The 16,995-nt window shown below is 32.7% G+C and overlaps 1 protein-coding gene across 1 annotated transcript in view; it reads right to left on the bottom strand.

The window, feature by feature from the left end:
- The window catches only part of LOC133192581 (M-phase inducer phosphatase-like), a 30,163-nt gene extending 13,281 nt beyond the window's left edge, over positions 1–16,882 (bottom strand). The window contains exons 1-5 of the mRNA XM_061328576.1: positions 16,494–16,882; positions 16,202–16,375; positions 14,850–14,944; positions 10,789–10,840; positions 3,406–3,462 (exon numbers count right to left, since the gene is read on the bottom strand). Of these exons, the coding sequence (XP_061184560.1) occupies positions 3,406–3,462; positions 10,789–10,840; positions 14,850–14,944; positions 16,202–16,365 (368 nt within the window). The 5' untranslated portion in view covers positions 16,366–16,375; positions 16,494–16,882. The remainder of the gene's footprint in view (positions 1–3,405; positions 3,463–10,788; positions 10,841–14,849; positions 14,945–16,201; positions 16,376–16,493) is intronic.
- Positions 16,883–16,995: the final 113 nt, after the last annotated feature.

The raw sequence follows: 16,995 nt of genomic DNA, 5'->3' as shown, positions 1-16,995 counted from the left end.
ATCTGAGAATCTACACTATCTTTTTCCACATAAGTTTCATCTTTCTTGGCCCAGTGGTTCTTGAGAAGATGATTTTTTAAAAGATGCCATTAATTTTTCACTAATTTTTAATTATCTCCCCTTGGAAAAAGGCTTGGCCCTTCATTTGAACAAACTTGAATCACCATTACCCAAGGATACTTTGTGGCAAGTTTGGTTGAAATTGGCCCAGTAGTTCTTGAGAAGACGTCGAAAATGTGAAAAAGTTTACACACAACGCATACCCGCACGACGACGGACGAAAACAGATAGCAATAGGTCACCTGAGTGACTCAGGTGACCTGACAGAGTCTATATTTTGTAATGACCAATATCTGCTCCCAAAATTAAACTTTGATGTAGAAATCTATAATTATGTTCTAAACCGGGGGGGGGGGGGGGGGGGGGGGGGGGGGAATTGGCAAACTTGAAAGCATTACGTATTAGTCCCCTACCGGTGAAACCGGAGGGGACTATAGGTTTCCTCTGAGTCTGTCCGTCCGTCCGTCTGTCTGTCCCACTTGGTTTTCCACACTTTTTTCCTTAACGCTAGCTGACTTTTGGTACGTAAGTGTATCTTGATGAGTTACAGATCAAGTTTGCATTTCGTTCCACTTCACTGATTTTTGACGGAATTACGGCCTTTTAAATTTTTAAGGGTTTTCCGCAATTTTCTTCTAAACGCTTTCAGATATTGAGCTGATTTTTGGTATGTGACTTTACCTTGATTAGTTATAGATCAAGTTTGCATTTCGTCCCGCTTCATTGATTTTTAACGGAATTATGGCATTTTCAATTCTTAACGGGAACCAGATTACACTTGCCGGTAGGGGACTAGTATTGCTAATGCAATACTCTCAGAATGCTTGTTTTCATTAGCCATGATGCCATATGATAGATATGACGTCAAAAAGATGACATAAATTCATAAATTCAATGATTTTGAGAGGGAAAAGTGTATTTTACATCAAATTTTGATTAAAAGTCATGGAGTGCAAGTCTGCCCCAGCTCGATCTTTTGATACAATGTAGAATTATAATATCCATGAAATATGTGAATATTGTTCTGAAGCAAGTTTGTGCTAAGTAAATTTTTTGCTAAAAATTGACCAAATTTCATCCATTTTGTCCTCTTTCTTTAAAGTAATGAAAAATCCAAATACATGTAGTTTGTGATGTCACATAAACAAGAATTGCGGATAATTTACTTCCATACAATAATAATTTTTGTCAATGAAGATTTTTCATACAAATATGCAATTGTGTAAATTTCTGGAGATTTTCAAAATTTGACTTTGATGGGGGCAAAAATATGCTCTTATCGCATGTAGGTATTTGTGGTTTCAATTAATGTTAAACCCTATTCAGGGCTTTCAATAATTTTGAGGTGTAAAAGTGAATTTATCTGTTTGAAGAATCTTTTTAAGAATTATTTCCATTGGTTTATTTTGTTAATTATGAAATATAAAGTAGCGAATTCCAACATTGAAACAGTGAAAAATGCCTCCTGTCTACCTTTTTTGAAAGCCCTGCCTATGGATTGAGTTCTCAATAATGAGTACTTAATCAAAAACTTGACATAAATTCTTTGTTCAATTCAATGAAAAGTATAAGCAGAGGTCTCTGACCAGACTGTTGCTTTATGATGTGTACTTATGATGAAGATGTATCTTAGTAAAGTGTAAAAAGTCTAATCAGACCAAAACTGTAGAAGTAGCATTTTGAAAATATTTCAACCAAATTTCTATTTTTAGTAATCATAGCAACATACTTTGTTGAAATCAGAAACCGATAAATTCAATTATGTATATTAGTACAGCATACTTGTGTACCAAGTCTTATTGAAGTTTGACTAAATTAAACTTTAATAGGAGTAGTGTTCTGAGAGAAATTCGATGAAATTTCTATTTTTTAGTAAACATGGCAACATCATTTGTAGAAATCAAAAACTGATAAAAAGATTATGTGTCTTAGTATAGTCTACTTGTGCACCTGCAAACCTAATTATTAAAAATAGACCAAAAATATAGGTGGAGCATTTTGAAGAATGTCAAAAGAAATTTCCATTTTTAGTAACCATGGTAACACCATTTGTCAAATATCAAAAACTGATAAGCAGGATTATGTATTTTAGTAAAGTCTGTTTGTGTACAGTCTTACTGAAAATGGACCAAAACTGTAGGAGGAGCTGCATTTTAAAAGAATTTCACAGAAATTCTATTTGAATAACCATGGCAACACTGCTTGTCAAAATCAAAAACAGATACATAGAATTATATATCTTAATATAGTCTACATGTATACCAAGTCTTATTGAAATTAGACCAAAACTGTAGGAGAAGTGTTTTGTAAAATTGTTTACAGATGGACAGAAAGACTGACAACAGACACCTTACCAATGCATAAGCTCTTCTGGTCTCTGACTAGTAGAGCTAAAAAGTAAATTGTATTAAAAGTTTTGATCTAATCATTACAAAACATTGATTTTTCTTTTCTGGTGAACTAATAGAAATGCCTGTGGACTAAAAGTAAACTGGCACTAGTCTGACTGGACTAATGCCTAGTGTCGAACCCTGTTCTATAATTGTGAAAAACTCCTGGTTTTTTTTCACTGATGACAACTGACGCATACCCATACCCAGGGTGTCCAGGAGTTATAAAATTGATTTTAATGATTGCATTTATTTTAATGGTTTTGGTCCCATCCCTCAAGTCCCAGTAGGTATCTGAGTGACTCAGGTTTTCTACTCATTCAATATTTGTTCACTAACATGCTGGTGTAAATTACAATCTTAACATCCACTTATTTGTTATTTTTTTAAATAGAGAAGGTAATTTCATTCAATTCAGATTTACATATCATTATCAAATACATGCAAAATAACCTCATCACTTAAACCACTAAATAAAATTAAGTACTTAATACTTTCTGTTTTAGCTTCTTGCCTCTCACTTTGATCAAGTTGATAGGGAAGAAAGAGTTGTCAATGAAAATTGTCTAGATATATGCCAACATGCAAGAAATATAACAGATTTTGTGGATGGGGTATCATGTCATTGGCTTGTAAAATGCATGAAAAAATAAAAAGGGGCTCAAATTTTCTGTTATTGTAATTCTAAAGCAAAACAATTACATTCGTGGACCCATTCCCACCATCCCATAAACTGAACATCTTTGGTATCTTTTTCTTTTAAGTGCTTTTCCCCTTCTTCTTAAGTGCCATACAATCTGTATGTGATACAACACCAAACTCATTACTGTTTGCATACAACAGTTGATAGCCCCTGGAAAGCAGTAATTTACAGACACACAGCAGTTTTTTTTTTTCTTCTAGTATTAAGGTGATTAGCTACCTTGGGCTTGTTTAATGAGAACTAAGAACTTACCTTGTAAAAGCTTCTACTGGGATCTCAGGCTTGACTGTTTTGGCAAATCGGTTCAAACTGTAAGAGAAAGAATGAAAAAAATAGCACTGAATTCAATGCATCAACATTAAACAAAACTAAATCTTAATTAGGATTCTCTTTTTACAGAATTTACTTAAAATTTAACATTAAAACTACCATAAGTCAAGTAGCATAAAAGTTTTATAAATCTTCCAAAAATCTTGTCTGTAGCTAAATAACTGTTTATTGTCAGATGGCCATAAGTCACAGTAACTGTACCATACCTTAGGATGGTGACACAGGTGTACACAGATTGGGGTAACAGGTAAGAATGAATTCCTCCCACAGGTAAAAACAATAGAGCAGGTATCCCTCCCTACCTGTCCACCAATCAGAATCTGTGTACAGGCAATTAACAAGGAGCCCATAAAGTAGCTAGAGATGTTAATTAGTGGTACACAAAGTGAAGCTACCTGTAATTAACACACCTGTACAGTCTCCCTACAACATCACAGTGGAGCTACCTGTAATTAACTCCCCTCTGTACAGGGTCTACAACATCAAAGGGAAGGCCAGATGGGGTTACTGCCCTTGTGTACACATGGTGCACCACACACATATTGTTTTATCCAACCTCTTTTAACTAAGAGAGATATCAACTTAAAACACTATATATGGTATATATGTCTCTGCCTTTATGAAGGGAGAATCAACTTAAAGTTTTTAAATAAATTAAATAATATATGATGTTTCTTGTTTTCATCATTTTCTTTTCAGTATACTTGATAATTGAACAAATTGTTCTTTATAAAAAATCCAAAAAAAAAAAAAAAAAAAGCAAAAACAAAAGCAAAAAACAAAACAATCCTGATTTTATTAGCATCACCATCACCTGTTTGCATATATCTGTTAAATTAATTTCTAGAGCAATTGAGAGATTAGTGATGGTAAAGATAGATCTTATCATAGGTGTAAAATTCCACCTATTTCTGTTGTTAATCAAACATCAAAGACTTCTCTTTACTCCAGGGTATATTACAAAGACACGTTTCTTTTTATAAGGATCATAAATTTGGGTACAGAAAGTGGTTGTAATTCATAACTGACCTAATTTCTTTCACCATAATTTTAAGTAAAGAAAAGTTAGAAAGTTTTTACCATTTATTTCTTTATATATGACTAAAAATGCATGAAAATTTAAAAGATTTTCCTTCTTTCAAATTTTATCAAAAAGATTTACTTTGTTTTTAAATGACTAAAAAGCTTTTAAAATATAATTATGTAAAAGTTTGTGTTTTCTGTGTTTGTGTGCTTTTTTCTTTTTGTTATTTACAAATTTCCTGAATTTATTGGTTACTTTGAAGAACCATGTATAATCAGGAAACTGGACCCAAGCTGCTAACTCTGGTGTGTTTACAACACCTCCTTATTTCCTTGTGCTGTTTAGAGGCCAATTTCCCAGTATGTACCCTGATGTGATTCTAGTGATAGGTAAAAGTTGTCTACCTTACCAGATAGTTAATAGCCTTTGATGGTTAGACAAACCCTGGGTTAATTATTGTTTTTACAATGATCAGGGCACATGGTCACCTATATACAATGATAACTGATGTGTGAAAGACTAATTATCACATAAGATATTAAACAAGTCTCACCAAATGTCCCTCTCATTTTTTATTTATAGATAAAACTATCTGGTGGCAATAAATTCTGTGATCTTTTTTTTCTCTTTTGAAAACATGTTGAATCAAAGTTAATATTACGTAAAAATTGTGATGAGAAACTGAATTAACTATATGTAAGTAATTTAATGACAGAATAATTAAGGGTCAGTTAAAGCCGGTTAAAGTTTTATATAGAGGAGGAATTTTGGTCAGTAAATGAAATGTTATATTCTGTGAGGGTTTCTGATCAGTAACTGAAAGAATCAATGAGGGAATCCGGTAAAACTTGCCTCGGTTAATTTCTTCTAATATCTTGAATTCTACTGTGTGACTGTTCAAACTTTGCCTTGTCATACGTTCTTGTCTTTAAAATCTTTGTCTTGTGAATTTTCCCTTTTCCCCCTAAAACCCAACAGAATGAAATGATTTATCTGTGAATGAATCTAAAGTCACTGCTGCAGTGTGTAATACCTGACAATTATCACAGAGCACCTGCGGTCCCCAACAATCAATAACCCCATTCCTCTACTTGGTCTGACTTAGATAGACCTCTGTAATGCCAGGTGAAATCTCTTTAACAAACATTTATGGGTTGCATTCATTATCTACACAGCTGCACAGAGGCATATGGTACAACAACAGAACAATGACTTATCGGCATCATAAGATGTCACTGGTGGTTCAGAGTGTAATGGGATGCTGCTTGATTCAAACATATTTAGTAAAGTTGTCTAGTTGTTAAATACGAGGGGTTATCAAAAAGTTCGTGGACTGATGCGATAAAATTAATACTATGTAGTTGATGATTACAAAATTTGTAGGGAACATAAAACAACAAAAGTTTAAGAAGTGTTGAAAATTTCAGCTTGATATGTTGATAATTTGCCAAATTATCATTAAATAAAAAGAGCATTATACGATCACCCGGCGCTGTCGCCGTTTATTTTTATGACGTCCGACAACGTCATTATTTCTCCATGCCCGCTCCCTCTGCCTCAATACAGTTTTCATGATGAGATTCTCTTGAGTAAAGTAAAGACCTAAACCCGTCTTGTTTATATGACTTTACAATGTTATGAACACATGATTTCAATGCATTAATATTGTAAATATTAAATCTATACTTAGGAAAAGATCCTCGCTTGATTTGCCTGCATAATTTTCTTGCCGGTGTTCAATGTCAACCAATGATCAACGTCACTTTTCGACGTGTCTGACTTTGGACACCCTGACTACAAATCGACATTAACCGTGTGTCTCTTTTCTTGCTGAATCTGTCTTGGTATTTAAACACAAATACTCTGGATGTATTTTATTTCTCTTTAGCCTGTTTAAACATTTTCTAGGTCTATGTCAGGTTTTCCAGGGGCTGAAAATTTATAGAATGTTGTAAAATGACACCCTACCCCCTTTCGACGTCATTTTTAACCCCTATATTGTTTGGACATTCCCTATAAACTTTACGATAAAATTTCATAGAATATATTGAATCAGGTAAAAATTACAACTTTTACGGAAAAATTATGTCATATCACATGAGTGAATTAATGCGAATTTCGGATGACAAATGCTCATATTAGAAGAGTTTTTCTCAGTTACACTTAGGTAGAAAATACGTCATGTTCGAGGTTGCGCCGCCTTGACATACCATTGCTTACAAAAACATTAAAAATTTATTTAAAAAATAAAACTTATGATTTATGGTTTATTTTACGGATAGAAATGAAGATGCTTATTTAATGTTTAAAAATTCATTGATGTATCTTAAGCGGTTTTAATTTAATGACGCTAGTCCACGAACTTTTTGATAACCCCTCGTATATACATGTAGAGGAGAAAAAACAAAACTGTTTGTAGGAATGAAACACAAAGTAGAAAGGTGAAAAGGGGAGAGGATAACTTTTAATAGAAAGCAATCCCTATTGTATTGTGTTATCTGTTTTATTGAATTACTTTCTTTTTTTGTTCTCTCCCTTGATTATTCCAGAGTTACCAACCTTTACATAACTAGGTCACAGCTTGTACAACCCCACTGTGCCTTTATTCTGGGGAGTATGTCTGGGGGCTAAACCTATCATCTCCTTTCACTCTCTCCTTTAAACAGGGGCCCAGGATAATTTAAAACCTGGGCATTCAGTTAACACCCCCAGAACCAATCTGATTAAGCAACACAATAAGATTATACACCTGTAATCAGATAGGCCAGGGAAAACACAGACTTTGTATAAACTGAGTAGAAATGCAAACAATTTTTTTTGTTTTGATCTTTTAAGACTAAACTGCCCCCTAATATGTGGTTTTTGAGGGGACCTCCACACTTTTCACACCTTTACGGAATAAGATTTACATATCATAAAATCTACCTGCTTATCAATTTGAGCAACTGGCTGTCTGAGTAATTTCTATCAAAATTTGTTGTCTGTATTTACTTTACCTATTAAAACTAGTTAACAATTTGTCTAATTCTTTTTAATAGGTGTATATTTTTTATATAAATTACATTAATTTTAGTTGCTACTGATTGATTTTATTTTTTTTTACACCAAGTGAAATGTACACTTTGCAGCAGTATAGTTGTTAAAGAGAAAATTTGGAAATCAATAAATTTCATGACATTTCAAACTAGTGAATCAAATGAGGCATGAGCTATAACCACCCCCTGCATATAATTCTAAATACAATTAAGATAGGTAATTTGTTTCCAGCTTAGGTAGTGACATCATTATTAAATCAAGTGGAAAACTATTTACAAGGTCTTCACAATGCACAAGAAATAATTTCCCTGGGAAGACCTATGTGTTAATTCTATTCCTTGTGGTCTGGATTTTAGCTGGCTATTGTTACCATTGTTGTACAGTAATTCCTGCAGACTAGAAATTGTTGATTCTACTAAGCAGACAACAAAACAGACAAGGACAAGGAACTTCACCCTGTCTAACACCAAGATAATTTAATAATGAGTGCTTACAAGTCTTGAGGAAAACAACAGACTAGCTTCCGACACAATTAATGCGAGATAAATGACTTATGTAATTCTAAGTTCACTACTAATTCAATTCTTAAACAAAATGTAGAACTTTATTTTCTTAAAATTTTAATTTTAATTCAAAATCTTTCAACCTTCTTTCATATTTTGAATTAATCATACATGTGAAAAATCTTGATATCTCAAATTATTTCTTTGAAAATTGTGGAAAAGATAGCTTGAAAAAGTGAAAAACAAACAAAGGCCAAGATATGTTATCCAGTCAAATGGAAAAAGTTGCCAGTTTTTGATATCAGTATTTAAGTTCCTGGAGACTATGTATTGACCCAAACTCTGTTTTTAGCATGTGGTCATCTTGCAGTATGTCACAGTTTGCATAAATATTTTCCTATGGCAATAAACATTGGGTCATCTGGGTTAATGTGTTAAGTTTAAAGGAAATGTATATTTTTGAAACCTTCAAAATAACACTGTAACAAGTCAGGATGCTCCTAAAAATGCCAGGACTTCAAAGAATATTTATATATATATATATAAAAAAAATAACAGAGACCACATTTAGAAGCAATAAATTATAAATGTTAAACTAATGGATTTTAAATTACATTTTTGGACAATTAATATAAAAGACAAATTCAGAAAGTCAAAGTTCTAAAGTTGTCAGGGGAATGATGCCACTTAAATATACAAGTTCTGCAGGTGTTCCATTTTTAAATTTTTTTTTAGGCATGTGTACTTGTACACAATACTTTGATCCTCTCCATCAAAGACAAGCTTATTACATATTCAAACATGTGCACTTTTAAGTTCTACTAGTCACTAGTGCAATCAATTAACATCACATCAAGCTCTGTCAGACCACCTTGTCCTGGCTAATGGCCCCATTACCTTACATGTACATACTAATACCTACAGTAAGGTGTGAAGTATGGGGGGCAGGGAATTACCACACACCCAATAACAGTCACATCATGTTAGCACTGCAGTGATGTAATCTCCAGTTTCATCATGCTCATGTTATTTGCATATATATCTCTGACATCAATATTATGTCATAATCACAAGAATCAAATGAATTTTTTCTCTCTGACTTGATATAATTTTTATGCATCAGTCTATGACTAATAAAAATCAGACCCAATCTTAGTTCAAAATCAATGAAGTTAAAAATTTTCTTTTTTAGCTCTAATATCAAAATTTAATGATTTTTTTTTCCAAGCTAGCAGATTTTAGTAAAGTCTATGATTACTATTTTTTACCTTGCCAATGTCACAAGGTTTGATCAATCTATTTTCAGTCTCCAATATTGATTTATACCCTACATGTCTAGTAATTAATTCCTCCATTTCCTTCTTTTGTTTGGAGGACATTTTCTCTTTTGATAAATGAACTCTACATAGACTGCCCCTGTTGTAAATCTCTAAAATAATGTTGAACAAAACAGAACAATGTTCAAATCAATTAATAATTGCATCACCTATCAATTTTGATGGATTTTAGGATCAGATTTAGAACATGTCCATAAGTAGTGGACAGGGTATTGGTCAATTGTTCTTAGTCTTGAGGCTTGATTTTAACAAATGAAAATCTACCAATTAATGGGCCTCATGGCTATGATACTTAAGACAGAAAAAACAATTTATGGTCTTATAGTGCAAACTTTATGTGGTGTAAACCACTGCTTGGACACTAAAATCAATACATAATACACTGTTTGACAAGACTTATCTGTTTAGAAGGAAAACTCCCCGAGAATGAACATTGTTTTGAAATTTTGATTTTTTTTTTCATTTTTCCCCCCCAATCATTTCACTCATATTTAAAACTGATATCTTTTTATTTATTTCAGAAAGTTGCCACACTGACTTCAAATTATAATTATTGTTTGAAATGGACATCTGAGTATTCATCTTTTTTTTTCAAGAAAGTTGCAACATTACTTTCAAATTGTTATGATGTTGCAAAACTTTTATATTACCCAAGTCTCCTCTCAAACATTCCCCTTAAATTACTAATGCCCAAATTTATTCAAGAAATATAATACTCCATCATCGCATAGGAACTTGCCCCATTTCCTCTTGTCCTACACTGATAGTAGGACATGACAATAGATTGGTATGTGTTTACAGAAACTGTCTAGACCTACACAGAGTACTGTGTAATTATCTGACCATAATCAACCTAAGCTCCCAAAGATCAGCCATAGATTTATAGAACCTTCTCCCTGATCTTATAACTGTAGAAAGTATCTAGGATATAATGCATCTGCTTGGTATAAAGTTAAAATATCTAAAAGTTTGGTTCTTTTCTATTTCTTTATACAGTTTTGTAGGATAGTAAATTTTTAACACCTGACAAACAATACCCAGTAATGGTAATTTTTAACACCTGACAATAGACAGTCTCTATCAGAAGATAGACCTGCTAACTGGAGCAGTCTGAGAGAGATAACAACCCCCACAGTGTAACCACAGTATACAGACTTCAATGATTTAGATAATGTACTACATAGAGTTGTCAGTACTATCTTCTTCTTATTTTCTTATCAATTTTTTTTTTTTTGGAATTATTTTAAGTTAAGTTCAATTTCTAGCAATACTAAATATCAGTTAGTCAAACAAACCAAATAATTTTGTCCTTTATATAGAAACTGATTGTATGTCTTTGAATATTAACAACTCTATGTATCTGAATTTTCAGGGCCTGGAAAGAGATGTTTTAAAAATAAATTACCTCATCTCCAGTGTGGGAGAGTCCACGAGGGTAGGAGAATCCACAAAACACCCTGAAAATAAAGAAAAAAAATATTTCAAACACTCACACACACACACACAAAAGAACAACTAATCAAGTTCTTATTAACTTGATTACCGGTAAGCTAAAACATGGAAGTAGCTCTGACCTAAAACACATCAATCCAGCTTACCATGGTAAAGACTCCAGTCAAAATCCTCATTGTCACAAGAAAATAATATCTGCATTTTATTACTGTTTCTAGTGTACTCTGACAATCTATCGACTTCCAAACATGTGCTCCTACATTTACTGAATGATCTCCTATGTTGAATGATTTCTATCATCTTACACATGTTATATAACCAGAATGATTCCCATTGATAGTTCTGTAATCAGCCTGTACCTTACATAAATATTACCACAGACATAAGAAAAACCAACCCAAAACATAAATATACAGTACCCATCCCTCCTGTTGGACTTGTTCTGAGAGTGTCCCAGGGCCCATAACTCTGACTTCAAAGGGAAGCCACTAGTGGGCAGAAATAATATTGACCATGTACAAACAGGATCAACCCGAGTAACATCTTTTTATACAGTGTATATGGACAACAAAATGTCAAAACAATGTCTGATAAACAAGATAATTAAGGGGTTTTTTTTTTTGGAATTCCTGCAAATCAAGGGTGAATTTATTTATAAATATAAGATTTTTTTCTTTTATAATATTTTAATTTTAGTCATGCTAGTTATTTCATTACTTTCTTCTATGATATTTCAACTTACAATCCTATTTTAAACTGTTCACTTATTTTGAAAACAGTCATTGGGAAGACAAATTTAGTTGACACATTTTTTTCTAATTTGTTTCCCGACCTTTCTTAAAACAAGAAGATATACATACATTTTTCAAATAATTTATAAAATCAAAATCCATACATACCATTAAATTTCAATTCAAGAAAAAATAAAGGATCCATTTCATGACCAATCATCTTCCACACTTTTGAAGTCTCTAAATTTAGTTCTACTTAATTAAGTTTCAATGCTCAATCACACCTCCAGTGTATCTACACTTCTACAAGTGTTCCTTCTATGTCCTATGTAAAGTTCTCCTACTGTTTTAACACTTCAAGTGTCAGTTACCCCCAGAGAAAAAAACAACCCACACCCTTACTACCCGACGTTGGACTTAAAATGAAGTTCTCTGAGAGACCTCCAAGGCTAAATACTACAACTGACCAATGGCCATCTGCTGCTACAAGGTCAGTGATAGTAAAAACTCAATTGTCATTTCATCATCACAATAGGTTTGGACAGAACAGGTTTTTTTTATAGGAGTTACTCCACTTATCAGAATCTCCACACTGCTACAGGGCTCTAGATGACTTTGATAAGTTGTCATAGAACATATTGAAATATCAGATTTAAAAATCTTAATTGTTACATTGGATTTATAGGATTAGAGTAAGATATCACTTTTATGGCACATTAAGTACCTAAATACAATAGAAAATGTTCAGAAACATCAAATTTAAACACCTTCAGTGTAAATTTATGATGTCTTAATTGATGGTGCCAATGATTTCAAACTTCCTTCCAAATTTTACAGCACTGACAGAGAATTAAATGTCTTCCTCATTTGTCTTCTTATTCTTTTTTTAATGGTTTTTCACAATTTGTATTTTTTTTTTTTAATTTTATTTTTAAATATTAATTTTTGCATTAAAATTAATACTCAGAACAAAGATTTATACTGTTCATTGTAGAGCATAAATGAATTTTCCCAAAAACATATTATTTATTTACAAAATTAATGAAGTATTAATTCTATAATAATAAATGAATTTATCTGACTTTTTTTTTTAAGAAGAAGTTAAAAAAAAATTGATTTTGATACTAATGATGCAAAATGAATCCAAATTTAAAATGACCAGCATACATTTCAGTAAGTATTTGTTATCAAACTTTTATCCATGCCATTCAATAATCCTAACACTTAATTTTGTCACTTCAGTCAGTGACTAGGGAATCTGGATAGTATTAACATCAATTAACCCCTCCCCATTTCTCCCAGACACAGGAACACTTCATAAGAATAGACATTATAACATGTTATGTAAATACATAACCCATTATGAGAAAAACAATATAAAAGATTGTTTATTTCCTCTCTGTGTTCCAACTGTCAGTCACTCTCACACCTTACTAAGTGACCAGTACATTAAATCTGTCACCAGTCTTTATTTTTTGTCCTCTTGTCAGTCAAATGTTAACAGCAATTGAGCAGAGAGAGAGAGGAAGTACTCCTCAACAGCTATAGTGATGATCTACTGTCTCTATCAGATTATTCTAATGTACATTTACAAAAAGACCAAGGATATTTAGTTCTATCACTATACACTGCTCTTACAAAGGATTAGTGGGGACTGCACTGTCATGTGTGGCCAGCTTGATATGAAAACTGCTATCATGGTCAGACTTTCTTTTTCTTTATGAATGATTTATACACAAACTGTTAAATATTTCAGTCTATACTATCAAACCATAGTTTTCTCTCTGAACAAGTTACTTGAGATAGCTTCAGTACATCATTAAACCCTTCAGTACAGCTTTTACTCAAGCTAAATAAGTACATACATAAAGCACATATGGTAAATTTCACTGTATACAGTATTAAAAAGCATCTTAATCTGGGATATAAACAACAAAATGAGATTTTACAGAAATTAATGGATTTAATCTTGTGAATGGTTTGTTTCTGTTGACATTCACACACCCAAGCTAACACAGTAAGCTCACTGACAAACATGTCTATACAGGGGCCTGGTCATTAATCAAGGACGGTCCTAAAAAACACTAATCTGCCTAATGAAGAACTATAATACTGAATCTGTGCAAATAGTGTCACTGCTGAAATACATTTCATTTTTAATGCTTAAAATTGCTGAAAGCTCATTAGGTCTTCATAAGAAACATAATCCACTGCTATGGTCAACGTTCATATTCACTGCTCTTATTTTAGGTGTTCTCTTTAATTTTAACAAAGTAATCTTCCCAAGAAATTATCTATAAAATGAACATTATTCATGTATTTACTGAATATTTGACAGATGCTTAATTAGTGAACATTTGAAAAGTAACTAAGGGTTTGACATTGGACTAATTGACACCTGTATGGACTATAGAGCATGTTTATTGCTGAGTATTACATTCAATTTTAAAACATTAAATTTTTACTCACAGGAAATCATGTGGGTTTCTCTTGCTGTGTCACTGATTAAAATCAAAATTGAAATACAGGCTGCCCCAATTAAGTGCTTAAGACCTACCATTATGAGATCAAACAACATAATTAACCAATAAACTGCTCAGAATTAATTAGTAGGTTCAAAGAAAATATGTCTCTTTGACACAAAATACTGAACAGAGAATGGAACTGTGTAGTTTATTTGATTTTGAGATAGACCTGTTATCAATAGGTTGATGTTGTTCTAAAAAACCTTAATCTAGATAATCATATTCTTATCACAGATTTAGTTTGATTGCCTTAATAGTGAGGAGGAGGTGTATATACAACAATGAAAGTGTTAAAAAAAGCCTTCTTTACATAAAGATGTTCAATACTATCTTGTCCTATTGGATGGCTAGAAAAATCTTTTCATAATTATAACTTTGGTACCCCCCCTCCCCCCCCCCCCAAAAAAAATGAAAGGCAAAAACATAAATAATTTAACTGACACACATACAAATGTGAAAGCACACATCATTTCCAGAAAATTAGAAGTCTTAATATGCATTTAGCCTTGCAAATAGAACTCAGGGAAACTGAACAATATTTGTATCACATGCCTTTGCAAACATGACAAATGAGCATTTCTCAAACCTTATTCAAATTCATGCATGATACATAATAGACACCAAATGCATAATTTTCACATGAATTTTACAGAACTGCAAATAAAACGGAGGAGGGAAAACAAATCAATTTCAAATAATCTATGATTTATATGCAAAAATTGTCATTGTAAATTATTAATTACAAATACTTAAAATACCTGATTCTGAGGAACTGCCCTGCTCCTGATTGGCTGAACTACATGTTGGTGGTGTATCGACACTTGATAAAGATAACTTTCTCCTTGGGGTTCCTCTACAATTGAAATAATTCAGCAGGTCAGACAGCATACTTATTTCATCCTTCATTCTTGCAAGTCTTTTGCTACAAAATGCTTTATATAATATCTTAATTTGATCTATGGAATATCAGCTATGACTTCCTATATGTATGTATTAAACAATAACATTAATGTAACTTGTAAGTACTCTAGATGGCTTATGTTTATTCTTAGATGACATAATAGAGTAACAAAACATGCTGCCCTCATTTGCATATATGTCAATCAAACTAGGCCCTCCTGTAGTGGGGACTCAGACTTCAAGGTCCAATTAACATGCAACATGGACTATTTGACCACCTATTGTGTTGTAATTGATTTGTTAATAGGATAATTCCAAGAATACAGATTGGCATGTTTGTAAGAAAGTTTACATTTCTTTCATATAAAATAAACCAGCCAAATTGAGTTGATTTGATAGAAACTAACATTAAACTGGGGAAAAAAAATGAAGTACATGATGTCAAAATGGTAAGAAATCTTCCTAACTCAGATAAATAAGTGTAATCAATTTGTACATTTACTGAGGTTTAAGTTTTTTTATGCATACATGTCCTATCATTTAAGACTCAGACTAGATAGTGCAGGACCTGTCTAACTGGACAGTCTAGTTGGAAACACTCCTACATTGTGTGAACTGAACATGACTTTAATCATGGACATCTCATCACATGATGAGACATCTGCTTACTAAATTTGCCCAGGGTGTCTGCAAAAAACTATACTTATGGCAGTGAATCTGAAAATCCATTTCTCAAATTCATTATTGTTCATAACAAATTGTGTAAATTTGTATGATGATTTTTTTTAAAAATATTAAACTTTTAATACATTTGATGTTTACTTGTTATCTAACTATTATTTTGGATATAAACATACAAAAATTGTCTCACATCATCATGATAATAATATATTCAAGATTTTACATTTTCAGCATTATCCACAGGTGCTTGTTCCCAGAGTGTAAAATATACTTAATATAAAAATAAATATAATATAGTTATAAAATATATATATATAGTTATAAAAAAAATGTTTATATTGTCACTCTGGGAGGAATCCGCTGTGCTCCATTTTAAAACAATTTAGATTTTTTATGTATCCGTTGTCCGTTTCAAAAAAAAAGTGACTTGAGAACTGTCAATTCCTCTCTCAGGGAAGCAAAAGCAATACACATATTTTCAATCTACTGTAGAACACCCTGACTGTCTTCTCACCTCCATTACACTTACCTTCCAGTACTCAGTTCACTCAAGTTCAAAGCCAGATTTGACATAGGAGAATTCATCTTTACTTTTTCTCGTAAGAACAAATTCTGAATCGTGTTACTTGTGGCAATTGTTCTTAATGGTTGATGAAACTGGGGTGGTCTGTCATTGTTCCCAAGTTTCGACATTTTCCATACCCTGCATACATTTGAACAAAGAAAATCACAATGTCAGGGGACAACATAAAGAACGATAGGATATTCTTTGAAAAAAAACCTAGATACAGTTAATGTCAAGGTTCGCATGCAATTCTTACGCTACAGATAAGCCACAGGGTAAGTCGATTTGTTGTCACAGCCTCCAAGATACAATACACAACGCGACAAATCCCGAACTTGAGCACCCGCTTCCCTCACAACGGCTCCTCATGCGATTCAAATAAGCAAAGAACACAAAGTCCAGCCTGAGGCAAGTATTGCTACATAGCTAGCACCCCATGTTCAATTTCTCATAGAATTTGTTCATTAATATAAAAGATGTGTCTGGGCACATAAAGCGCCGCCGTAGTGTTTGAAAAACAAGACCAAATCGACCAATCGGAGCGATGGTTTTATTACGTGTGCAGACAGGAAGTTATTCCGTTGACAACAATTTTTGTGTATTCCCTACATTTAAACAGACAATTTTGCTTACATATCACACAGAGTAATTACAACAACCATCACTCCCACTCCATGCAGACTCTGTCGTATACCTCAATGAAATCTGCGCGAAATGACAAAAGGGTAAACAAAGGAGCAGGTTATATAAAAGATGTG

This window comes from Saccostrea echinata, unplaced genomic scaffold, assembly GCF_033153115.1.
Source record: "Saccostrea echinata isolate AGI-Se365-2 ecotype Australia unplaced genomic scaffold, CSIRO_AGI_Sech_v1 ptg000001l, whole genome shotgun sequence".
Lineage (NCBI taxonomy): Eukaryota > Metazoa > Mollusca > Bivalvia > Ostreida > Ostreidae > Saccostrea > Saccostrea echinata.
This window is presented reverse-complemented; position numbering and strand designations above follow the sequence as displayed.